Source organism: Lissotriton helveticus, chromosome 4_1 (genome assembly GCF_964261635.1).
Source record: "Lissotriton helveticus chromosome 4_1, aLisHel1.1, whole genome shotgun sequence".
Classification (NCBI taxonomy): domain Eukaryota; kingdom Metazoa; phylum Chordata; class Amphibia; order Caudata; family Salamandridae; genus Lissotriton; species Lissotriton helveticus.
The window spans coordinates 763,251,834-763,278,697 of record NC_136063.1 but is presented as its reverse complement, the minus strand read 5'-3'; the positions used below and the strand labels follow the sequence as shown (position 1 = coordinate 763,278,697).

Sequence of the window (26,864 nt, the reverse complement as noted above, 5' to 3'; positions counted from 1 at the left end):
TCAGAGGAAAGGATCTTGGGACGACAAGATACGACTGTCTCTGCTTGCTCTTCAGTCTCTGAAGTGGTGGTGTTCAGCGGAGAATCTCCTACGAGGGGTTCCCTTCCACAAGGACATTCCCACTCAGCCTATCGTGACGGATGCTTCTCTCCAGGGCTGGGGAGCGCACTCCGGAGACTTACAGATTCAAGGGACGTGGTCCCCGACGGAGTCCACGTACCACATCAATTTCCTGGAACTCAGAGCTGTTCGCTTGGCACTGAAGGCCTTTCGCCCGTCCTTCCAGACCAACTCTCTGCTTGTACAGACGGACAATACGACCACGATGTATTACCTCAACAAGCAGGGGGGCTCGAGATCACGCACCCTGTCGCAGGAGGCAAAGGCGATCTGGCACTGGCTTCTGGCCCGAGGACTGACGATAACGACTACCCATCTGCCAGGTGTGCAGAATGTTCAGGCAGACGCACTGAGCAGACTGATTCAGGAAAACCACGAATGGGTCATAAACGACGAAGTACTAGGAGAAGTCTTCGCAAGGTGGGGAACTCCAGACGTAGATCTGTTCGCCACCGCAGAAAAAAAGCAAATGCCGAGACTTCGCCTCCAGGTACTACCACCCGGGGACGCTGGGGAATGCGTTATGGATCAACTGGTCGAACAGCTTTCTGTACGCTTTTCCACCCATTCCCCTGATTCCGACGGTTCTCATCAAGCTGTCCCAGTCCAGGGCGCGGATGATACTGATTGCCCCGGAATGGCCCAGGCAGTGGTGGTTCACGGACCTGCTTCACCGGTCTCTCCTTCCTCACATGAAGCTGCCGTGCAGGCCGGACCTTCTCACGAAGTTCGGGGGCGGATGTTGCACCCCAACCACTCGTCTTTGAGTTTGGCGGCATGGCTCCTGAGATAGTGCAATATGGCCATCTTAATCTCCCAGATGATTGCATGGACATACTGAAGGAGGCTAAGCGACCTTCCACTAGGACTTCTTATGCTTACAAGTGGAAGAGGTTTTGCATCTGGTGCAAGTCCAAGAACTATGACCCGACGACATGTAAGGAAGATGTCATCCTTCCATATCTTCTGCATCTGGCGCAGTCTGGCCTTAATGTTCATTCCATTAAGGTTCATTTGGCTGCATTGACGGCCTACAGGAAATGCCCTTCACAGACCTTCTTCTTCCAGATCCCTGAGATCAAAGACTTTTTGGAAGGCTTGAAGAAAGTATTCCCTCCTGTCAGGCTTCCTTCGCCTTCATGGGAATTGAATGTGGTGCTGTCCAGATTGATGAAGGAGCCTTTTGAACCTATTCATAAGGCTTCGTTGCAGCACCTGTCCTGGAAGGCGGCGTTCCTTGTGGCCATTACATCGGCCCGCAGGGTGAGTGAAATTCAGGCGTTGTGCTGCCAAGAACCTTATACTGTATTTCATGCTGCTAAGGTTGTTATGCGTACTCACCCTAAATTTCTTCCCAAGGTTATTTCTGATTTTCATGTCAACCAGACTATAACTTTACCTACGTTTTTTCAGAATCCTTCATCTCCAGCGGAAAGGTCTTTACATTCCCTGGATGTTAGGAGGGTGTTGAAATTTTATCTGGATAAAACCAAAGATATTCGTAGGTCGGACCAATTGTTTGTCAATTATGGATCAGTCAGGACGGGTCTTGCTACCTCTAATAAACAGTCCATCTCGAGGTGGATTGTGTCCTGCATACAATTGTGTTACCAAAAGGCTAATAAGACCTTAGGGGGCAAACCTAAGGCTCATTCCACTAGGGGCAAAGCTGCCACGACAGCTTTGCTTCGTAATGTTCCCATTGCAGAAATCTGCAAGGCGGCCACTTGGAAGTCAGCCCATACCTTTGCTAAGCATTACTGCCTGGACACTGATGCCAGGGCAGACGCTCAGGTTGGGCAGGCTTCGCTGCGAAATCTGTTCGCACAATAGTGGTGTTATTTCTCGTTTCTCCACCGCCGCTTTGGTGTGGGGATGGGCTTGCCATTCTATTCACTAGATTATGACTATACACAGAGATCCCCTACTACAGAAGGAGTAGTTTCTATCCTGTAACTCCAGTTCTGTAGTAGGGGTATCTCTGTTATAGTCATAAGTGCCCGCCCGCCTCCCCGGTGGAGAGAGATATTCATGTAAGGAATGCTACAGGTCTGGCGTGTTACGCCTTCAAAAAGAACTGAAAGTAAAAGGGACCTGCAGTGCATTCTGGGATACTGTGAAGTTCTGGAAGGTTCCTTAAAGGCACAGTATCCTGTTCTGAGCCACATAATTGCAGCCTATGGGGCTTGTTTGTCCAGGTTCTCCTCTCTATCATTCCAGAGGGGTTTTGCTGCTGAAGCAAGGGAAATCTGTACAGGCTTTGCTGTTTTGTGTATTTTTTGGTGGAATTTCTAGTTGAAGTACTGGACAGTGTAGCCTGTTTTATAGGCTGCATTATCTGTCTTTAATTCTCTCTTAAGTGTCTGTGCAGTTCTGCATTTTTCGACACTATAAGAGATTATTTTTGATTGCTCCGGGGTCCACGCACATGGGCGGGACTATTCACTAGATTATGACTATAACAGAGATACCCCTACTACAGAACTGGAGTTACAGGACAGAAACTACTCCTTGTTTGATTCCTCCTCACTACTCTAGTTTCTTCTACCTTTTTTTAGATGCTCTATGGACAACCAAAACGATGCTTCTCTTTCTTGTCCTTCGTCTTTGGAGGCAAATATAAGTAAATTTGAAAAACGCAAATAAGAGACAGGAACGACATGTAGCAATTGCACAGCAACAATGAAGGGCTTTGCCCAAACACATACCTGGTATCAGTACGTCGACGCCCAATTCAGCACTGGATCTGAGGGTCCACAAACCATCCAGTTTGGAGCAGCTTCTCACAGCTACTGCTGGGGCGGCCACTCTGTCCAAAGCTGCCTTCCATGGCTTATTTCTTTACTGGTCTACTCCTGCTTGGGCCTCACTCATACTGGGGCTCTGGCTACCCACTGTACTCCCTTAGTACATGTCCTCTCCGTGCCCCCCTCTTCACCTGCTTGCCTCGTATGTTGTCCATCACTTCCTGGGGTATTCCCCCAAAATATGGTTTCCAAAAATATCGCGAGAGACAAATATCATGTCAGACATAAAATGGGACAGAAAACAGAAGATAAGTTTTGTATGATAACATATATATAGTTGAACATATTATTGTTTGATTATTTAATTGATTTTAAGGTTTTTGTGTTACAAGTTGTTGTTATTTTAATGGTAAATGTGGTTACTTATTTTTAGTGTCTTTTTTTTAAATTGCTTATAGGTATTACGGATTTTGTCATTCTTTGGTTGCTTTCTATGGGAATGTGGTGGGTTTTTGAGGGCATTGGGTAGGAAGTTGTCTATACATTTTTTAATTGACTATAATGTATCAGTTTAATTTGAGAATTATGGAAAATGTAATAGCTAATTTAAACAATGTGCTTATTCATTATTATTTTTTAGTTGTTTTATTAGGTAATTGAATGTGTTTAACTCGACATACTCTATGTAAAGTCAAAAATATCAACAATAAAAATAAAGACCATCACGATATCATCAAAAAATAGATGAATGTTTATTTTTTACTACTATACACCAATAACATTAAAATATATTAAGTGCAAACATTTACATGTAAATATATACTTGTAATACACTGTATGTAACATATAATACAAACCTAAAAAGAAACATTAAAAAAATATCTATAATTCAAACATAATAAAAAAAGTATGATAATTAACGGGAGTTACAAACACATTTTAAAAAGTACTAGTATCCTCCTCCCTTTACCTAAGGAAGATTATCCTTGCTTGTACCTTTTTCATTTGTGATTGTTTGAGTCTATTTGGAGATTTGTGTCCTGTTCCTGATGACCTCACACATAGGTGGGCAACACCCAGGGCAACTGGATTGATTTTTAAGTTCCAGTGCATGCCTTGTACCGTTGATTGCCAAGAAAATTGAGTCAAGTTTGTCAGAGGGGAATGCTGCATCACGTGTGACCGAATGACACTGTATTATCGCAGTGGAATCCGTTGTCCCAAACGCTCCTCGCATTCCATTTTACCAGAGGCAAAAATAGATCGATATTAGATATGGTTGCATTCGGTTTCCCCATTTTAAAGATGCAGAGTTCAGGGGAAAACCCTGTAAAATAGTTTGCACAGTGGCTGTTAGTGTCTTCTGAGGTCATTTATTGTTCTCCTTTAGTTGGGCTCAAATAATGATGTCTGCTGTGCGGGAAATAATTTCCAGCCCTAATTGTTTCTCATGTGGTCACAGGATTGGCCAGCCAATCAAAGCTTGGTTATCAAGTCTGTTATGCACAAACCGTCAGCCTATGTTGTGACTCGATTTCATATATTCTTGATTTAATCATGGTTTAATGTTCTGTTGATCTTGCACTCCTTGGTGGCAGCAGGGGGTACCACACGGGGTACCACACAGCTCACCTCCACAGATACCTTCATTTCGGTGTCTCGTTCGTCCCCTGCCATCTGGTTACAGAGGATAGAGAGCGGTCTCCTTAACTGGGCTAGCTGGCCTCAATTTGTAGTTGCTGCCACAATTGGGTTTGGCATGCCTGGAGGGAGTACAAAGGTTAGAATCATTCCCTTCCCCCCCACCCCACCCAGCTTATCAATCAATCAATCAATCATGCCATTTGTATAGGGCACTACTCACCCGGAAGGGTCTCAAGGCGCTTGTGGGGAAGGGGTCTGCTATTGCTCGAACAGCCAGGTCTTGAGTTGTCTCTTGAAGGCGAGATGGTCCTGGGTCAGCCGAAGGTGGATGGGGAGGGAGTTCCATGTCTTGGCCGCCAGGTAGGAGAAGGATCTGCCTCCGGCGTTAGCTCTTCGGATGCGTGGTACGGCGGCGAGGGCGAGGCTAGTAGAACGTAGCTGACGGGTGGGCGTGTAGAAGGTCAGGCGGTCATTGAGGTACTTGGGGCCCAGGTTGTGGAGAGACTTGTGTGCGTGGGTGAGGAGCCTGAACGTGATCCTCTTGCTGACGGGGAGCCAGTGCAGGCCCCTCAGGTGGCCGGAGATGTGGCTGCGTCGGGGGATGTCCAGGATGAGTCGGGCGGAGGCGTTCTGGATGCGTTGGAGTCTTTTCTGTAGCTTGGCTGTGGTTCCGACGTAGAGGGTGTTTCCGTAGTCCAGTCAGCTGGTGACGAGTGCCTGGGTGACCGTCTTCCTGGTTTCCATCGGGATCCAGCGGAAGATCTTGCGGAGCATGCGTAGGGTGTTGAAGCACGATGAGGAGACGGCGTTGACTTGTCTGGTCATCGAGAGGGAGGAGTCCAGGATGAAGCCCAGGTTGCGTGCGTGGTCTGTTGGCTTGGGATTGGTGCCCAGGGCGGGGGGGCCACCAGGAGTCGTCCCAGGCGGAGGGCGATGGTCCCAGGATGAGGACTTCCGTCTTGTCTGAGTTCAGTTTCAGGCGGCTGTTCTTCATCCATTCGGCGACGTCTGTCATCCCTTCGTGTAGGCTAGTTCTGGCGGTGTCGGGGTCTCTGGTGAGGGAGAGGATCAGCTGTGTGTTGTCGGCGTAGGAGATGATGTTGAGGTTGTGCTGGCGTGCGACGGCTGCAAGAGGTCTCATGTAGACGTTGAAGAGGGTGGGGCTGAGTGATGATCCTTGCGGGACGCCACAGATGACTTCGGTGGCCTCGGATCAAAACGGGGGGAGGCGGACTCTCTGTGTTCATCCGGCGAGGAACGAGGTGATCCACTCCAGTGCCTTCTCTTGGATACCGATGTAGCTTTGGCGTTGAACTAGGGTGCGGTGGCAGACAGTGTCGAACGCTGCAGAGAGGTCTAGGAGGATGAGTGCCGCTGTTTCCCCGTTGTCGAGCAGGGTTCGGATGTCGTCGGTGGCTGCGATGAGGGCGGTCTCGGTGCTGTGGTTGGCTCTGAAACCGGACTGCGAGGGGTCGAGGGATCCGTTCGTCTCGAGGAAGGCGGCAAGCTGTCTGTTGACGGTCTTCTCGATGACTTTGGCAGGAAAAGGGAGGAGCGAGATGGGGCGGAAGTTCTTGAGGTCGGTGGGGTCTGCTGTTGGTTTCTTCAGTAGGGCGCTGATCTCGGCATGCTTCCAGCTCTCCGGGTAGGTGGCGGTGTTGAAGGAGGTGTTGCCGACGTCCCGGAGTTGGGGTGCGATGATGGAGTCGGCCTTGTTGAAGACGTGGTGGGGGCAGGGGTCGGTTGGAGATCCGGAGTGGATGGTGCTCATCGTGCGGGCTGTGTCTTCGGTGGTCACCGTGGTCCAGGTGAGGAGGGTGGCGGTGGGGGGCGTTGGTTCGACGGTAGGGTGCGTGGATGGTGCGTCGAAGCTGTTGTGGATGTCGGCGATCTTGCGGTGTAAGAACGAGGCGAGAGAGTCACAGAGATCTTGTGAGGGAGTGATGTCGTTGTTGCCGGTGCTGGGGTTGGAGAACTCCTTGACGATGTTGAAGAGTACCTTGCTGTCGTGGGAGTTGTTGTCCAGTCGTTCCTTCAGAGCTTTCTTCTTGGTGGTGCGGATAAGCTGGTGGTGCTTGCGGGTGGCGTGTTTGAGGGCGATCATGTTGTCTGTGGTCTGGTCGCGGAGCCAGGCTTTCTCGAGGGTGCGGCAGTTCTTCTTGGAGTCCGTGAGTTCGTCGGTGAACGAGGAGGCCTTCTTGCTTCTGGGTCTGCTGGGAGGTTTCTTTAGTGGCGCGAGGTCGTCGGCGCAGGCGGTCAGCCACTGCGTGAAGTTGCGGGCTGCTTCGTTGGGGTCCGTTGTGCTGGCGGGTGGGTTCTGGCTGAGGGAGGTGATGAGCTGCTCGGCGGTGATCTTGCTCCAGCTCCTGTGAGGAACCTGTTGCGGGTGGTGGTGGGTCGTGGTTCTTCTGAAGCTGAAGTGGACGCATCTGTGGTCGGTCCAGTGGAGTCCGGTGGTGTGGCTGAAGGTGATGTGCTTGCTGGAAGAGAAGACTGGATCAAGCGTGTGGCCGGCGTAGTGGGTGGGGGTGTTGACCAGTTGCTTGAGTCCGAGGTTGGCGAGGTTGTCCAGCAGGGCGGCGGTGTTGCGGTCCTTGTTGTTCTCCAGGTGGAAGTTGAGGTCCCCTAGGAGGATGTAGTCAGCGTAGGGGAGGGCGTGCGGGCTGATGAAGTCCGTGATGTCGTCGCTGAATTGTGTGCGTGGTCCCGGGGGTCTGTAGACGAGGGTGCCTCTGAGCGTCGTCTTTGGGTCGGCGTGTATCTGGAAGTGGAGGTGCTCTGCGGCGGAGAAGGTGTCGGTGGAGTCGGTCGTGATGCGGATGGTGTTCTGGTGTACGATGGCGATGCGGTCCCTCCGGGTGATCTTGTATCCGTCTGGGATGGGGATGGCGATAGCGATGTCGGGTGCAGAGGAGGCGTTCATCCAGGTTTCCGTGAGGAAGGCGACATCTGGTGAACTTGAGGTGGGTCTTGCTGGTGCTTGGCTTGGCGGGTGCGGTGCAGGTTCGGAGGCAGGTGAACTTGCAGGCCTTGCAGGTGAAGGGTCCCTGGATGCGTCTCGGGGTGGCCCGGCAGCAGGCGGGGTTCCGGCCGGCATTGAGTGCGTTGAGGGCGGCGGCATTGTAGGTCTGTCGGGTGGTCTCGACTCGGCGGGGGCCAGGGGTCCTGGCACTGGGCGCGGTCCAGGCGCGGACGGGCTTGCCTTTGGAGCGCCTTCGGCGCACAATCGGCGCGCCCACTGCACGTGCCCGGGGGCGTCATAAGAAGGGAGCCGGGAGGGAGGGACCGCTGGGTGGAGGGAGCGGGGGATCCAATCGGCTGGCGGGAAAATCGGGTGCGGGCGGCTCAGCGGCGGGTGGGTCGCCTGCAGTGAAGTGAAGGCAGCGGCGGAAATTCAGGTGCGGGCGGTGAAGAACAGGTAGCAGGAGGAGCGTGGGGGCGACCAGGCCTAGGTAAGGCACAGTGGTCGCTCCCTAGGTAAGGCACAGTGGTCGCTTATTATGGTGGTGGCGGTTTGGCCCATTTGCTGCAGTCCGAGGAGGGCTCTACTCACTTTGCTTTCTCTTCAGGCCTCATGCAACAGGGTCAGAGGATCCAACCCTCTGCCTCTAGTCTGCCCATTTACACCTCGAGCTCACTTGTTCCTGGCATCTTAGCCACAGCTCCATAGCACTAAATCTGCTGATTTTCATTGGGTCCAGCTGGGTCCTCAAGCCCAGTGTCCTAGCTCATGATTAAGTGTTACAGGGTTGGGTGCTTGTGGGGCACTCCGCACCATCACCAAGCCCAGTGGGCTTGCTGAATGCCAGCCCAGTGTCACAGATACTCCCTGGACTGGAAACAAGCATCGTAGGACCAGGTTCCGCGTTTCACCGCTCATCAGCCAGGATAGCTTGACTTAAGTGGAATGGAGAGCATAGGCCCACATCTGGGCATACCATTCCCACTTGGGGTGACAAAAGCAAAAAGAACAATTGATTGACAGAATGCAGAACAATGTCATACATTCACCCCAGTACAGAGATCTGGGCCTAATCCATCGGTTTTTTTCTCCCCATGCCATTTCAGTTTGAACCCAGCCATATGCAAATCAGTCTTAACCCTTTCCCCAATGGGAACACTCTAGCCCGAACTGCCAGGCCTGGTCCTCCCTGAACTGGAAACAAGCATCCTTGGACTGGTTGCAGAGTTTCGCCCCTATTCAGCCAGGAGCGTTTGACTCCAGTGGCATTGAGAGCTCGGGGTCCAGGCTGATTTGCATATGGCCAGATCTCAACTGGTGTGGCATGGTGAGCAAACAAATGATGGATTTAACCCCGATCTCTTGACTGGGGGTGAATGTTTTTATTTGTTCTGCATTCCGTCCATCAATTGTGTGTCTTTTCCTTTCTTGCTCCAAGTGCGCCGGGTATGCCCAGACGTGGCTCACTGTGCCACTCGATTCAAGCTATCCTGGCTGATGAGGGGTGAAACCCCGAAACCGGTTCTAGGATGCTTGTTACTGGTCCACGGAGGACCAGGCTCGGCAGTTCGGGCTGGACTGTTCCCATGAGGCTCAGGGTCAAGACTGATTTTTCATCTGGCCAGGTCTACACTGGGGTGGCATGGTGAGCAAAATAATGATGGATTTAACCAAGATCTCTTGACTGGGGATGAATGTTTTGATTTGTTCTGCATTACGTCCATCAATTGTGTTTCTTTTGCATTTGAGATTGTGACCTGGAAGGTGACAGGATCCTTCCTGTCTTGAGATAGAAAGAAGTTTTTCCAGAATGCTACTGGACTTCATTTAGACACCTTTCGAGGGGCGAGTGGACATATGCTTCTGCCTGAAACACTTCTTGTTAGATTGTCTGCTCACTGAAGAATAAGAGGTTCTTGCTGTGTTGTTGAAGTGAAGAGACTCCCATGCCTTGACCAAATAGAAGGATTTGCCATCTGTAACCCAAAGTGAAGTCTTCGCAGTACTTTGATGACACTTAGCAATTTGGCTGTGACTGTTTTGTACCTCTGGAGGACCTTGTGTGTTTTCAGATTAAACACGTTCTTTGGTACTAAGGGGAAGGCATTGACCTTTTCTTTTTAACTTGACCACTGGCTTAAGCTCCCAGAACCTGAACCATGACTGCTGGCTCATGGCCAATCCAGAGTTTATGGTCCTGATAGATGTAACATAGGGAGTCTCAGGACAGAAGAGCTTGTTTTTCCTGGTTGATCATCAACTTAAACTGTTCTTGGGCACAGTCCAAAAGCAGGAGATGTACAGATCCAAGTAATATCAGAGATGTAGATGGAGTTTAATTGCTCCGGGAAAGACCTCATTCTGGTACACTTTTATCCCATTTGTCATCAGATCTTTGGCCTCCTTGTCCATTTTGCAGGATGTTACTTCATTTTTCAAATTTCATGATATTCTGAGCTAGAGTGACTTGCCTCTTCAAGGCCCAGTACTTGCTGCCATGTGACTTTGAGAGTGTAGGTGAGGAGAAAGGAATCAAGGGCAGGCCATTGCGACCAGTGGTACCAGTCTCTGGGTCTGATCCAAGTCAAAGCATGGCTCCGAAAATGGGCCTTCCTGCTAGGTGGGTGTAACATGATAGATCTAGGGGCAAATGTCTATCCCTGTTGGATCAGCTAGGCCAGTTAAGACTGACGTCTGGAATCGTAGCAGGATTGGGTCTGGCAGTACCTGGTAAAACAGGGGGACTGTTGCCATGGTCCTCTGGCCTTTGGGAGCTGTACCCTACATTGGCTTCCAGTGCGGCAGAGGGTAGAATTCAAGGCGATGTGCACTGCCCACAAACTCCTCAATGGTCTTGGCCCTTCTATCCTGAGAGACATGGTCACCCCCTACAAGGCCCCTAGACTCCTACGCTCTGACAACGAACGCCTGGCCACCGTCCCGAGATTCAGGAAGGCACGCACTGGCGGTAGACGGTTCGCAGTAAAAGCGTCTGCAGGATGGAACTCACTCCCCCGCTTCCTGCGACTGGAACCCTGCCACCTCCTCTTCCGTAAAAAACTGAAAACTCTGCTTTTCCCCAAATAAGGTCCCCTTCCCCCTCTGGTCTCCACTTGTATCATTAGCGCGGGGATGCCTCCGGGTCACCAGGCGCTTTATAAATCGCTAAATAATAATAAATAATAATAAATAATACCCTTAGTTGATTCTGGGGGGTAAGGGATCTCCATAGCCTTCGACTTTGTGTTCAGAACATCTAGGTAGGATTCTGAGCTCATTATCAAGGAACAGCATAGAGGCCACACCTGCAGCCAGATCTGACCTGGAACTCCTCATCCATGTGGTTCTTGTTCCAAGTGTATCCGATCTGTCCACCTTGGTTTATGAATCCCCACAGGGATTAGCTATCATAGGAAAGTCCAAGAGGGACCGAACCCCTAGAAGATTGACCATTGGTACAGGTGTGAACATGGTAGAGCTCTACAACTTTATAGGGGTATTGGTGCCCACTTTTGTTCCTCCAGGAAATGGACTGGGAGGGGTGGGGGCTGGCCTACATCATTGGCACCTGCACTGTTAGAGCAATAGGCGTACCAGAATAGAGTGGTTCGATGTCCAGAACGGTTAGTACGGTGGGGGTGGTACCTCTTGGTGCCTACCGATTCTTCCTTACAAGGACATCATTTTTACAGTAGAGTAATTATGAAATCTTTGTCTCTAAGACAACACACTGCCTCTGGCAAGACCTTTTGTTTTCGAACAGTGAGCTTGGAGACTGTTTATTCTGTAACACTGGTTTGCTTCATTGTCACTCACATTTGCTTGCTTCTTAATGGCCAGTTGCCGTAGGCTTTCTTCCTCTGTGTGTTTGTACCCACCTGGAGTATGGACAAGATCCCATGTAAGAAATTCAGTAAGTGTGGGAGAAGTAGTCTGATCCACAGTGTATCCCAGAAAAAAAGGAAATGGGTTATTGAATGCATGAACTGCATGCTGTGTGAGAGACGCACATGTATTACCATCGAGAAAGGCCATGTGAACCAGTCATAGATGCACTCCTGGTCCCATCACTAGGTGATGGGCATTCCCAACGTTCGAGAATTGGAGACCAACCAGGAAATAATTATTACAAAAAGGTAATGATGACATTTATAGGTCTCGCCGAAAACAGAGCATGCACTGTCTTTTGCAAGACATTTTGGTTTTTAACAATGGGCTTACCATTGCTCATGGCTGAGCACTTACTATTGGTTAGCTTCATTGTCACTCACTCATGTGTTTATTATTGGTCAGCTTCCAAAGGCTTTCTTCCTCTTCAGGTATTTGTCCCATCTCTGGAGCATGGACGCATTACACTATTCATTTATTTAGGCACTTAATTTTTTGTTTGTTTAAGCACTCCACTAGAGTGTGTTTTTCAGCTGTGTCCCGCATATACTTCTCCCATTACCATGCTCCTACCGCTCACCGACCCTCCACTATCTGCTCCCCCGAGCACCTCACTCCTACTGTGTTTGTTTGCTTGCCTCCAACCGATCCTAACCACCCTCCATTGTTTGGGTTTTCCTCCCCCGGCTATAATATTTGGATACCTCTGGCAACATCACAGCTCTCCCCTCCCATCCCCACCCCACATCCTCCATTGTCAGTGTTTCTTCCCCACATGAACTTCATCCGTGTTGCCTCTACCACTGCCCTCTCCACTGCCCTCTCCACCGCCCTCTCTCCCATCTACCAATAATAATAAAAAAAAAAAGCTATGCACAGTCAGCGGTGGCCTTTAAGCTTTGTTGCTCAGCAGCCGTGTTGCTGTTAAAGATGGCTTAAAAACATGGACAAACCCAATAAATCCTGTTGGCGAAACCTATCACATTTGCCGTACTTGTTTTAATCACAGGTGAGGAGTGAGATCACATCTAGTGTATTAAATCAGTTGCAGATTTTTATACCGTTTTTTGAAGTTTCCTCTTGTTCTGTTGTGACTATGTTAAACTAGTACGCACATTAACACCAGATCAGTTTGACCAAGGCCTTCCTTTTTGTCATGTTTAGTTTGTGTCCAATAGAATTTTTTGTGTTCTTCAGGGCCAATTCTATGTGAATGTGAATGATGGAAACACGTTTTGGGACTTTACACAACTGCAGATCTTTTCCACAGACCTCCTTAGCCAATCTGCCTAAACTTTTCCAAACTCGCTATAAACTCGATGCTTACTATTTGGTTTAAGTTTCTGCAGATTCATTATTAGGATCGTAGTTATAACGATTCAAAAATAGATTTTCCTATAATTTACATTTATAATACGTTAAAATTATGATTCCCCGCCTCACGATGCAATCATTTTTTTATCGCGTTGTACATGTTGGTGAACCTTGTGATTTTTTTTTTTTAATTGAATAGAAAATTTTGTAGTGCATCAATAGTGTATGCGCTTTGTAGCTTTACGCCCTGTAAGTGTTCCATCATCTGTAGTCTGGGCGCGATTGATATCGGAGTTTGTAAGAAACGTGCCTATACTGTTTAAAGTTGTAATACTCTGCTCAATACATAACAATTTCAGTGCTAAGGATAATAGCAATGGCTGACAATGTCTAGCCTAAAGGCAAACTGCTTGTAAACTGATGTAAAGCATGACTTGTTGTTTTGTTTTTAGTGATGGTTCTCGAGCTTTTCTTGTAAAGTAAACTCAGGTTCATTGCATTTAATGTTAAAGATGTTATCAAAGTGAGATTAAAAAATATTTCTCCTCAATTGACAGATTTTTCATTTTATACGAATTTGATGAAAAGGGATATTGTCGCCCTGTGCTGTGTTTAATGATTTTACAGGACTGACTGCTGATGCTAGAATAGTTATTAACAGAGCCCGTGTGGAGTGTCAAAGTCATAAGCTTACTGTTGAGGATCCGGTCACAGTGGAGTACATAACACGCTTCATAGCAACTTTAAAGCAGGTGAGCAGCTATATGTTTTTAATACTTTTCCATTAAGATCTTTTGGGTCTCATTTAATAACCGCGGGCTCAGCAAGTACAAGCTGAAAAGTCTTTGCTGTGCTTTTTGGCAGCAGCGTTGTATCTTCCTCCCTTTGAGGCTGAAAAGAAGAAAGGGTCTGGTGTTCTTTCAAGGCTGGATTGGATTAAACCTCTTGCTCTCACCCCATGCCATGTCAGTTCCCTTTCTCACCGACATGAATGCTGCAAGGATTCCTCTAAATCCAAGGCCACTGAACGTATAGACACCAATGCAAAGAAATGAACATCTATTTAGATGTTTTTGGTTTGTGTGGGCTGATTACTTAAAAATGGCCTAGGGAAGCTAGATATCGTTCTTTTAGGGTTAGGCTTCGTGTCACTTTCATAGCATTATTTCGAGTAGTCCTTTTTCTGCCATAGTAGATTCTGCATATGCATGTCATTGGTTCCCCCGGATCCCCACTACATCAAGGGCTACATGGTTGTCTTTTTTGCATTTTGTTTATTATTTTTTATTCTAATATGCAATCTCCAAGTCCCCTAAAGTTGGACAACATGTTAAGAAAAAAAAAAATCTTTATCAATAAATCTGATTGTAGACGCCCAACCTTGCATGTGCTTCGTCTTGCTTCCAGGCACCAACCCAACACATCTGTTGGCATCTTTACATCAGTACCTTCTCTCCGCTTGACAAGACGCGTGTTTTTGCACAGCTTATAATGGTACCCATCACACAGGATTTTATTTCCTTCTGTTTTCTTTTATAGAGACCAACATATTGAACGATGCAAAAAAATACATGAGTTGATCCTTAGCAAAATCCATCTATAAGTATATTTCCTTTAAACTCCGGACGTACATTTCTCACTAGTTTTATGTTCCTTCATCCTTAGGCTTAGGCAGTTTCAACGTTGCCCCCTGTATATAGAATAATCCATGATGGATTTAGAGGTGGTAGGGTTAGTTAAAAAAAAAGCCACATAGAGCACTTGTTCTATAAAGCAGAAATTCGGTAAACACAAAACTAAACGCTGCTGTACAGCTTCTTTGCCTATCTTTGATTCAAGTAGTTGATCCCTGTCCTAGTGTATCATATCATACTCCAGTGTAACCTGTACTTAGGAGGCAGAGTCCTCTGATTAAAGTAGTCTGTTAGACCACATTTCCCACTACAAGAATACAGGAGTTTCAAGTTTTGTATTGCCATGCACATCATGAAAGGTACATACAAATTGGAACACCAGTTAGCTCACACCCGCCCTCGCCCCACCAACCACACCCCCAACTCTGAACAGTGAATGGTGTATTATGAAAACAAATGCATTGTTTTTCCAATCAAATAATGTCTTAAATCAATTTCCTAGATAAGCTATACCACATGCCCTTCAGTCAGACAGTCTCTGGGCTCTCAATATAGGGGAAACATGTAAAGTTTCTATGGCCATCTCAATATACTGCAAGACCAGGAACCAGGTGGACAGAAACCAGGTTGGATCCTTAGTTTAGTGATCAGATTTGCCAGGTCAGTGCATTGTTTCCACTGTCCAGCCATAGTCACTTTAGCAAGTAATAGCTGGTAAATAGGTTTCCATGACCTTAGGGCCATCTTTTCCTAATCTTTGTGTGCAAGCCCTAAATCGTGGTGGCAGGGTGTGTGGCAGAGCAGAGGGGAGTCCCACTTTTTGTTTGCTAGCAAGTAAGACTTATTTCCAAAACAAAAAACTGTGATGACTGGGCACAGACACCAGGTATGGAGTGGCATACCCGACTCCTCAAAGGCTCTCATCACCTGTCTGATAACCCGTGGAACATCTCATGGATCTGGGGGGGTTAAGTACTACTTGGTTATTATCTTCAGGGCTGTTTCCCTATGATGCACAGATGCGCTTGGTTTATGAATGTCCCTCTGTAGTACCTTCTGTCTGGCACAATTGCCCAATCCCCCAGGTTTTCTGTGCCACCTATCTATTTCCATGTTTTGTTGCCTTCTGGGGTGGTTATCTATTTGTATAGGCTCAAAACCCAGTCCTGTAACCCCTGACAGGTGGTGAGGAGTTTTTAGTCGTGGTTCAAGGGATGTGTAGTTGCCATTTTACTCCTGGTTGCAACATCTTGTGATGGATTTGTTGGTAAGGGATTCACTCAGACTGTGTGGATATGTGGTTTTGCAATATTTAAAGGATCTAATATGCCCATTAATCAACACCTAATTTATCATCCGACAGTCTCCCAGATTTCAATTCGGAAACATTATCCTGAATCGACCATAAATACCAGTTTGTGTGTTGGTGTCATCATGGATGAAAAAGATGTGAGCTGTGTGTGTATTCTTATTTATACTGATTCACACCCTCAGCAGTGTGCGAGTGATTTGACTGTAATTAATATTTTGGGGTCTGTGCTGTCTTAGTAGCCATATTAAGCCCTCTAGAGCTCCAGACAAATGCCTTGTCCATTTTGACCCAGTGTTTATCAGATTCCCTCCTTGACCATTCTCCCCTCTTGTGGAGTTAGCTGCTCTATAGTAGTTAAACATATTTGGGTATCCCAAGATACCTCCCACACTTCTTTTTCTTGAATCCCTTAAACATTTTCCCTGAACCATTGGAGCCTTTCCCTGTCATACATAGCAAATCCGGGCCAGGGGAAGTTTATTTAATACCTTCTTTTCTATTCTGATCGACAATGCCTGGAACATATACAGCTATCTTCGTAGCATGTTCGTTTTAAGTACTCCAATGCACCACCAGCCATGAAATATAGAGTCCTTCCATATCTTGGAAGAGGGTAGATATGTTCACGGAGTACTGGCCAGTTAGTTTAGTAGTCAGGTTGATGCCAAAGTATCGCATTGACCCTTTAGTAATCTTAAAGTCACTCCACTTTCTAATTCTATAACCAATCCTTCTGAAACACCCAGGGGGAGAAGCTTAAACTTATTTAATGTACCTTTTACTAGTATTTCTCCCATAATCAAACTCCCAGCATCTTAATTATCGATTGCTATGCTGTTCCTGAATCAGACATTAACATAACATCACCTTCATATAAGGAAAATGTATGCTCCACTGCCCTAAACCTATTCCCTTTAATTGTGTCATCTGCTCAGATTTTCATGGCTGGGGTTCTAGGACCATGACATAAAGCTGTGGGGAAAGGGGGCAACAATGTCTGGTGCCTCTGTAAAGGTTAAAGCATTCTGTTGGACCCCCACTTGCTCAAAACCATTATTCTTGTCCTTGGCAACTTATAACTCATCAAGATTTTGTCATTAATTATTTATCCAGCCCAATTATGTCTATCACCACCACCATAATGGAACAGTCCCCCTTTTGGCACCCAATGGGAGTAAAAGGCTGATTTTAGTCTCTTATTTTCTGCTTTGTCAACTAGGCGGGCCAACCTGTGAAAATTGTCAAATGTCTATCTACCGGCCACTGACCACAATTGGTCTAAATGTACAAGGCTTGACAGTAAAGGCCCAAGTGGTTCACCAAAACTTTCATATAGGTGCTAACTGTGAAATGACATAAAAACATAACCTAACATGTATATGTAAAGTGCATGTTCACCACAACAGGTATGTTGGCGCTGAATAACAGACGTTTATTGTTACCCAACTCAATGGTATTCATTTATCAACCTTGAAAGGATGGAAGCCTGAGTAGACCCGCCGGGATTTGAACCTGTAACCATGAGGTCAAACACAGGCCCCTACAATGGGCGCATTACTAAGCCACCAGACCCTGCCGGGATAAGAAATACCATAAACTAGAAGGAACTGGGGATGTGGGACCTACCTTAAAGTGACTTAGATGGATTTCAAGGGAGGGCTAGCTGATTTCGACCATGTGGGTGTATTTAAGCTATCTCATAGAGTTAAACATGATTACTTGTTTTTCTTGCCGGTTTACTGACACCACTGCGGGTTTCTGTAGGACTAGGAGGAGGCTTGTCAGACCCCGTTTTATCGGCCATAGGCTACTGGACCTTAACTGTGGTGGCTGAGTAAAGTTCTTGAAATTGGGCCAAGAACATCCCCTCCTCACTTGCCTCTCGTGGTAGCAAGAGCAAACAGTCAGAGGGTTCTCAGAGATGTAGTGTTGGGGGGGATTAGTGACTCTGAACACAACAGTCAAACAGATACAATAACTCACTTTCTAGCTTAGGGCCTGTTTTAGTAAAAGGTACTTATTTTCACATGAAAGTAAAGTACTACATACAGTAGTGGGGCGTGGGGAGTGTTCAGCTATTGTGTCTACAACACATCTACGGACTCTAGGAATCTCTACAGTTCCTACACTAACTGCAGTGTTCTATTACAGTTTCTACTCAGCTATGGAGTTTGAGTCAATAAAAATACATCAGAGGCAAGAATTAGGAAAAGCTGCAAATTCATGTTTGGGCTGTGTGAGCAACTACTGCTTTGGTAACCCATAGGTCAATTCACTAGGTCTCTTGTATAAAATAATTTCTACTAGCAAAACTCTCCCTAACATGCAGTTTTATCTTTATCAAGTTCAAAGCACAGTTTATCAGTCTTTCATTCCAGACTGCATATTACCTATTCTCTGAGACGTGGCTCGGTGCGGATGTTGGTGGTGCGCCCGTTGCAGCCTCAAATCTGTGCCTGTCAGAAGGTGCACGATCGCAGGCAGCAATGCCTCTTCTAGGTTCTCTCCCTTGGGGACGAAAAGCACAACAGACCCTGACAGTGATCATTTGTCTTTGACAGTTGCCAGCTCTAGGTATGTGGGAAGGGGGCTTCCACTACAGAAGTGGTGTTAATCTTGCAGGACCAGTGAAAGCATGCTACACAGATACCAGACAGCAGACTGTCACTAGAGGGAGGATGGGGGGGGGGATGTAGTTTATACTTTCAGCGGTTTGCTGCATGAACCACACAGGGATGCCTGATGACTCTCTCATTGCTTGCGTTGGTGCTGATTACACGGGCAGTAACTAGTCCACCCTTTTGGGTGCTCCGCTCCCATTGAACATGCCTGGGTTTCGCCTTCTAGTACATTACTCTTCCTTCAGGGCCAGGCATTCTCGTACCATCTCAGAGCATGCAGGTCAGCTTCTAGGTGCCAAGGAGGTTCACCACTCTCCAGTAAGTTGCATAGATTTCAGGTGATGTCCACTCCTATCTCCTCTGGTAGACTGGCTGTCCGACACCATCCCTGGATTGCAATCGACCTTCGAGAACACTAAACAAAGTGGGATGGTTTGGATCCCATCTTTATACTGATTTTCCCTGTGCATTTACTTTCGAGCCCAGAAACCAATTTAGGGTTACTCTTTCTTCAAATGTAATTTTCTGACTGCAGTACAGACCGTCTCGCAATGTTCTGGCTCTTGTGGAAGTAGTGATTATACTGAGTCCAAGCAAGAGTATCCAAATGATGACTACAATTAAGTGTGTGCTCTACACCTGGCTGTCCATAAACTTTCTGGACTAGCACTCAGGCGTGGGTGGGGGAAGACGAAACTGCGGCCTAAAATCAGCTTACCCGTAACAGAATCTGCTGACTCTCCACCTTTCCCCTAATATAAACCAAATAGATGTTCAGAGAGGACTAATCCCCTCTCCCCTGCTAAAAGTCCCCCATAGCCCTGTTGCAATCCTTCCCTATGTTTATGTTTGGGACTTCTTCCTTCAGCTACAGGAATGTAGGCAGTGCACTTCTACTGTCTAGGGAAGTTGTACTCCATCCTCAATCTTGTGCGATGCAAACCATGGGTAAAACAAAACTGGTCCTGCTACTTTCAGGATTCACACTCGCCACAACCATTATCCATACCTTACATGCAAACAGGCTCTCGGCGTGCACATGGGATGCTGTACAGTGCTATGGTTGTCATCCTAGAGCAGAAAATTACATCAGAGGGGCATGTGTGCATCACACTCTGCCTGAACAAGGGAAAAGGTCTGATCAGTACTATAATCTACAAATAACGGTGTGCTGCCAACACCACTTCATATGAACAACCCAGGCCATGGACAGTAGCCCATGTCAAGAAAAAGGATACCCTTGGTTCGCCCCATCAGAACCACCAAATGGGTGCTGGACCTCAAAATCACCTTGGACAGGCCTAGGCCTCAGTAATTTAGTAGTATCACATATTAGCTAGGTCAAAGATAAGGCATTATACCTGTTTCATATGCAGTTGGGTCACTCAGGGCGTGGGTATACTACTTTTTACCATGCAGCGCAAATTTCCATCTCAACAAGGCTCAGGGATCAACTGAACATGGTTTGAGAGAGCAGAAGTTTTATGAGAAATGAAATTGAATCCATGCTCTCTTAGGCCAGAAATTGAAAGCAAGGCTGAATAGGTGCTGTATGAAGAATATGCTAGCACCAGATGATGGTCCCGTATCTGGTGATGTGGACAGAGCTAGTCTGCTTTTAGACTGCCACAACTTATATACTTGTGCCAAAAATAGGGTTGTACAAAAGGGGGTGGTGATGGACGGAGCATCCGAATCAATCAAACACTCACACCCAGTCAAAAGATCTGGGTCTAATCCATCACCGTTCTTTAGCCCACTCCGCCACCCCAGTTCAGACATGGCTATATGCAAATCAGTCTGACCCTGTGCCTCATGGGAACAGTCCAGCCCGAACTGCCAAGCCATGTCTTCCCTGGACCGGAAACAAGCTTCCGAGGACTGGTTTCTGGCATTCCAGCCGTCTTCAGCCCGGCTTGCTTGAATCCAGTGGCAAAGTAAGCAAACAGACGGATTCCTCCCCTGCCTTCCGCGGGAGTACCAGCTAACGCCCTGATTTATTTTAATCACACTCAGCTAGCATAGCGCTCGCTTAGCGCTTTATTTTAAATTACCCTCACCTGCATCCAGGGACCCCTCCCTGTCACAGCCTTCCCGCGCAGCCGAGCTTGACGCTGCAGCGGACCCAGGACTCCCCGTTCGCCACCTTCAGCGGGCGCTCCCCCGGACACGCCCACTCTTTCTGGCCACGCCCCTTTGGGACCTTTAATAAGGAGCTGAATACGAGCTCAAACAAACAGACGGATTCCTCCCCTGCCTTCCGCGGGAGTACCGGCTAACGCCCTGATTTATTTTATTCACACTCAGCTAGCATAGCGCTCGCTTAGCGCTTTATTTTAAATTACCCTCACCTGCATCCAGGGACCCCTCCCTGTCACAGCCTTCCCGCGCAGCCGAGCTTGACGCTGCAGCGAACCCAGGACTCCCCGTTCGCCGCCTTCAGCGGCCGCTCCCCCGGCCACGCCCACTCTTTCTGGCCACGCCCCTTTGGGACCTTTAATAAGGAGCTGAATACGAGCTCAAACAAACAGACGGATTCCTCCCCTGCCTTCCGCGGGAGTACCAGCTAACGCCCTGATTTATTTTAATCACACTCAGCTAGCATAGCGCTCGCTTAGTGCTTTATTTTAAATTACCCTCACCTGCATCCAGGGACCCCTCCCTGTCACAGCCTTCCCGCGCAGCCGAGCTTGACGCTGCAGCGGACCCAGGACTCCCCGTTCGCCGCCTTCAGCGGCCGCTCCCCCGGCCACGCCCACTCTTTCTGGCCACGCCCCTTTGGGACCTTTAATAAGGAGCTGAATACGAGCTCAAACAGACGGATTCCTCCCCTGCCTTCCGCGGGAGTACCAGCTAACGCCCTGATTTATTTTAATCACACTCAGCTAGCATAGCGCTCGCTTAGCGCTTTATTTTAAATTACCCTCACCTGCATCCAGGGACCCCTCCCTGTCACAGCCTTCCCGCGCAGCCGAGCTTGACGCTGCAGCGGACCCAGGACTCCCCGTTCGCCGCCTTCAGCGGCCGCTCCCCCGGCCACGCCCACTCTTTCTGGACACGCCCCTCTTTAGCCCTACTTATCATGTGCTTCCACCGTACGCGCAGCGGACGGGCGCAGCGGGCGCGCCGTTTGCGCGCCGAAGGCGCGCCTAAGGCAAGCCCGTCTGCGCCCGTCCGCGACCGGCCGGGACCAGGGGCCACGGATCCTGGCCAACTTGTGTCATATACCTCCGCTCAGCTTTCTGCTCTTATGGCTCCCATTCCTGTCCCTCCTTCGTTAGTTTCACGCATTGCTTCACTTGGCATCTCTGCGCCTGTCTGCCCAACCTCATCCACCGCTTCCTCTCCCCCCACCTCTTCTCTGACGGCTCACCAGGCAGCCCCTTCTCTCACACCGTCACCCCCCGCAGCTTCGGCCCTCCTGTTAAACACCCGGTCAGCAGTGAAGCATCAAATTGAACTCTTCAACCTCCTATCCTCAGATTGCCCCGACTATCTTTTTCTCACGGAGACCTGGTTCTCTTCTGACTCACTCCCCGACCTTTTAGCCATTCTTCCTGACACACACTATGCCCTTCGCATGGACCGCCCGGCCAGTAAAACCGGCGGCGGAGTGGCCATGATTATTCGTTCTTCGCTGAAATTTCAGCTTCTTGACCACTCTTCTATATCCAACGTGGATTTCCTGGTCGCCCGGTCCACTAATCTTGTCGACCCCCTTACTTTTGTCCTTGTCTATCGGCCCCCTCTGCCCATGCCTCAATTTGTTCCCCTACTACAAGACATTTTGGCCACTTTGGCAGTGAACAACTCTGCAGTTATCCTATTAGGGGACTTCAACTACTGGCCTGACAATCCCCGAGAGACTCCAGCCTCCAAAGATTTTTCTGCTACTCTCCAGTCCCTAAACTTTATTCCTTATATTTTTTCACCCACTCACGTTAAAGGTCACACCTTGGACCAAATTTGGTCCCTGCGTCGTCCCCTCTCCGTTCTCTCCACCCTTCCTTGTCTCTGGTCGGATCACTTTTTAATTTCTTTTTACATTCCCCTCCCCTTTTACACAAAAGCCCCTCTCCCCAAAAACCAGATTGCCCGCTGCTGGAACCAGACAGATCTCTCCCTTCTCTCTTCCTCTCTAGCTTCCACTGCACCTGACATAACGGACCTTCCCCTGGAAGATCAAGCCGACGCTGTCCGTGCCTGGCTATCCTCCTCCTGTGACCTCGTCGCCCCTCTTAAAAATATCAAATCTGTGCGGCCCCATGAGGCCCACAGATGGTTCACTTATGAACTTAAAGAGCTCAAACTCAATCTTAGGCGATCGGAGCGCCATTGGAGCCATAACTATTGTCCCCTTCTCCGTATCAAATATAAAGCACTGCTTAACAGTTACAAAAAAGCCATTATCGCAGCGAAAACCGATTACTTCTCTGAAAAAGTCGCCCGTTCTTCCAACAAATCCCGAGAGATTTTCTCACTTGTAAAACAACTTGCCACATCTGATCGCACTAATGCCAACCTTGCCCCATCCTTTTCGTTATGTCTTTCACTCAACAATTACTTTATCGATAAAATCACCACTATTAAAGCTAACATTCCCGTAGTCTCTCAAACCCAGATCATCCCCCCTCTCACCCCCCCGCCTCTTATGTTGGATCACTTTCCCCCTATTTCTGCGGCACAATTCTCCGATCTGCTCGTCAAAGTCAAGTCGGGATCTCCAGCTGACTGTGCGCCAGCTCGGATCCTTCAAACACTTTTCTCTCACTCTCCTGGACCCCCTCTTACGCTCCTTAATTCATCTCTGGCTCTCGGATCTGTTCCCTCGTCTTTCAAAGCTGCCACTGTTCTCCCAATAATAAAAAAACCTGGCCTGGACCCTTCCTCACCCTCTAACTTCAGGCCCATCTCCCTTCTTCCCTATTTGGGGAAGATCGTGGAAAGCCATGTTACCTCCTGCCTGTCCTCACACATTGAGAAGCATGGCCTTCTGGCTTCCCACCAGGCGGGTTTCCGCCCGGGTCACTCTACCGAGACTGTTGTCACCGCTGCATTGGACGAGCTTAAGGGAAGGGCCGATTCCAATCTCCCCCAGGCGTTGGTGCTCCTCGACTTGTCGGCTGCGTTTGACACGGTTGACCATGCCATTCTTCTCGACCGTGTCAGCGCAGCCGGCATCAGGGGGGCATCACTCTCCTGGGTGAAGTCCTTCCTTCTGGATAGGTCCCAGGCAGTCCAGCTCGCCGGGTTCTCCGCTCCTCCCCGCCCTCTTGTGTGTGGGGTCCCCCAAGGTTCCTCCCTTTCCCCTCTTCTCTTTAATCTTTATATTTACCCCCTTATTTTTTCCCTCCGTGAGCTGGGGGTCTCCGTGTACAACTACGCCGATGACCTCCAGCTCATCTTCGATCTCTCTACTCCCGATTCTTCTTCCTTCTTCAGTTCCACCTTAGTTTTTATTTCAGACTGGATGATCACGAACCACCTCAAACTAAACCCTGATAAGACGGAGCTTGTCCTCACTGGTGGTTCCTCCAATCCCTGGTCCCCTGCTTACTGGCCCCTCTCTCTCGGTACCCCCCCTCTTCCAGTCCCTTCTGCTCGCACTTTAGGCATCAAGGTCAGTAATGACCTCTCCATGCACTCCCAAGTTAGTTCTGTAATTTCATCTTGTTTTCTATCCCTCCGTCTCATTCGCAAAATCTCCCGTTTTTTTTCCACCGATGCCCTCAAATCTATCATTACAGCCCTTATCACTTCTCGCCTCGACTACGGGAATGCCCTCTATTCTGGCATCCCCGCTTTTGAGATGCGCCGGCTTCAGGCCATCCAAAATCAGGCCGCCCGGCTTATTTTTCACCTCCCCAAATTCTCCCACGTCACGCCCGTTCTCAAGTCCCTTCACTGGCTTCCTGTACGCTTTCGTTCCTCCTTTAAATTAGCCTGCCTAGCTTTTTTAGCCTTCACTCGTTCCGCCCCTCTTTTTATCGTTTCTCTGATCACTCCCTCTCGCACCCTTCGCTCATCTTCTCAACTTCTTCAAGTCCCCCGCTACCGTAAAGCCCGCACCGGTGGCACCCGTTTGTCGGTTCTGGCCCCTCAGTTCTGGAATAGTCTTCCATTATCCATTCGATCGATCCCCTCCTACCCAGCTTTCCGAAAGGCATTAAAAAATTTTCTTTTTCTCCAGGCCTTCCCCGGTTAGTCCCTCCGGTTGCAGTGTAGAATCCGTTTTTTTCCCCCAGCGCCAGGAAGCCGCTCGGCCACAGTGCGCTTAATTAAGTTTCTTTTTCATTTCATTTCATTTCAAGGGACTCAGTCTGAGCATACCCTGCCACACTTATGGCAGCCAAAAGCGGTACAAAAGGGGGTGGTGATGGACGGAGCATCCGAATCAATCAAACACTCACACTTAGTCAAAAGATCTGGGTCTAATCCATCACCGTTCTTTAGCCCACTCCACCACCCCAGTTCAGACATGGCTATATGCAAATCAGTCTGACCCTGTGCCTCATGGGAATAGTCCAGCCCGAACTGCCAATCCATGTCTTCCCTGGACCGGAAACAAGCTTCCGAGGACTGGTTTCTGGCATTCCAGCCGTCTTCAGCCCGGCTTGCTTGAATCCAGTGGCAAAGTAAGCAAGGGACTCAGTCTGAGCATACCCTGCCACACTTATGGCGGCCAAAAGCGGTACAAAAGGGGGTGGTGATGGACGGAGCATCCGAATCAATCAAACACTCACACCCAGTCAAAAGATCTGGGTCTAATCCATCACCGTTCTTTAGCCCACTCCACCACCCCAGTTCAGACATGGCTATATGCAAATCAATCTAACCCTGTGCCTCATGGGAACAGTACAGCCCGAACTGCCAAGCCATGTCTTCCCTGGACCGGAAACAAGCTTCCGAGGACTGGTTTCTGGCATTCCAGCCGTCTTCAGCCCGGCTTGCTTGAATCCAGTGGCAAAGTAAGCAAGGGACTCACGTCTGAGCATACCCTGCCACACTTATGGCGGCCAAAAGCGGTACAAAAGGGGGTGGTGATGGACGGAGCATCCGAATCAATCAAACACTCACACCCAGTCAAAAGATCTGGGTCTAATCCATCACCGTTCTTTAGCCCACTCCGCCACCCCAGTTCAGACATGGCTATATGCAAATCAGTCTGACCCTGTGCCTCATGGGAACAGTCCAGCCTGAACTGCCAAGCCATGTCTTCCCTGGAAACAAGCTTCCGAGGACTGGTTTCTGGCATTCCAGCCGTCTTCGGCCCGGCTTGCTTGAATCCAGTGGCAAAGTAAGCAAGGGACTCACGTCTGAGCATACCCTGCCACACTTTTGGCGGCCAAAAGCGGTACAAAAGGGGGGCTTGCTCACTTTGCCACTGGATTCAAGCAAGCCGGGCTGAAGACGGCTGGAATGCCAGAAACCGGTCCTCGGAAGCTTGTTTCCGGTCCAGGGAAGGCATGGCTTGGCAGTTCGGGCTGGACTGTTCCTATGAGGCACAGGGTCAGACTGATTTGCATATAGCCATGTCTGAACTGGGGTGGCAGAGTGGGCTAAAGAACGGTGATGGATTAAACCCAGATCTTTTGACTGGGTGTGAGTGTTTGATTGATTCAGATGCTCCGTCCATCACCACCCCCTTTTGTATCGCTTTTGGCCGCCATAAGTGTGGCAGGGTATGCTCAGACGTGAGTCCCTTGCTCACTTTGCCACTGGATTCAAGCAAGCCGGGCTGAAGACGGATGGAATGCCAGAAACCGGTCCTCGGAAGCTTGTTTCCGGTCTAGGGAAGACATGGCTTGGCAGTTCGGGCTGGACTGTTCCCATGAGGCACAGGGTCAGACTGATTTGCATATAGCCATATCTGAACTGGGGTGGCAGAGTGTGCTAAAGAACGGTGATGGATTAAACCCAGATCTTTTGACTGGGTGTGAGTGTTTGATTGATTCAGATGCTCCGTCCATCACCACCCCCTTTTGTACCGCTTTTGGCCGCCATAAGTGTGGCAGGGTATGCTCAGACGTGAGCCCCTTGCTCACTTTGCCACTGGATTCAAGCAAGCCAGGCTGGAGACGGCTGGAATGCCAGAAACCGGTCCTCGGAAGCTTCTTTCCGGTCCAGGGAAGACATGGCTTGGCAGTTCGGGCTGGACTGTTTCCATGAGGCACAGGGTCAGACTGATTTGCATATAGCCATGTCTGAACTGGGGTGGCAGAGTGGGCTAAAGAACGGTGATGGATTAAACCCAGATCTTTTGACTGGGTGTGAGTGTTTGATTGATTCAGATGCTCCGTCCATCACCACCCCCTTTTGTACCGCTTTTGGCCGCCATAAGTGTGGCAGGGTATGCTCAGACGTGAGTCCCTTGCTCACTTTGCCACTGGATTCAAGCAAGCCGGGCTGAAGACGGCTGAAATACCAGAAACCGGTCCTCGGAAGCTTCTTTCTGGTCCAGGGAAGACATGGCTTGGCAGTTCGGGCTGGACTGTTCCCATGAGGCACAGGGTCAGACTGATTTGCTATAGCCATGTCTGAACTGGGGTGGCAGAGTGGGCTAAAGAACGGTGATGGATTAAACCCAAATCTTTTGACTGGGTGTGAGTGTTTGATTGATTC

At 48.8% G+C, this 26,864-nt stretch overlaps 1 protein-coding gene across 7 annotated transcripts in view; it reads left to right on the top strand.

The window, feature by feature from the left end:
• The window catches only part of PSMA8 (proteasome 20S subunit alpha 8), a 443,554-nt gene that overhangs the window by 86,376 nt on the left and 330,314 nt on the right, over window positions 1-26,864 (top strand). For 4 of the 7 annotated variants that reach the window (XM_078687393.1, XM_078687394.1, XM_078687391.1 and 1 more), the window contains exon 3: window positions 13,264-13,427. The exons of 1 other annotated variant lie outside the window; for it this stretch is intronic. In XM_078687393.1, the coding sequence (XP_078543519.1) occupies window positions 13,264-13,427 (164 nt within the window). The remainder of the gene's footprint in view (window positions 1-13,263; window positions 13,428-26,864) is intronic. 2 more of the 7 variants (XM_078687396.1, XM_078687392.1) reach the window with 1 other exon arrangement.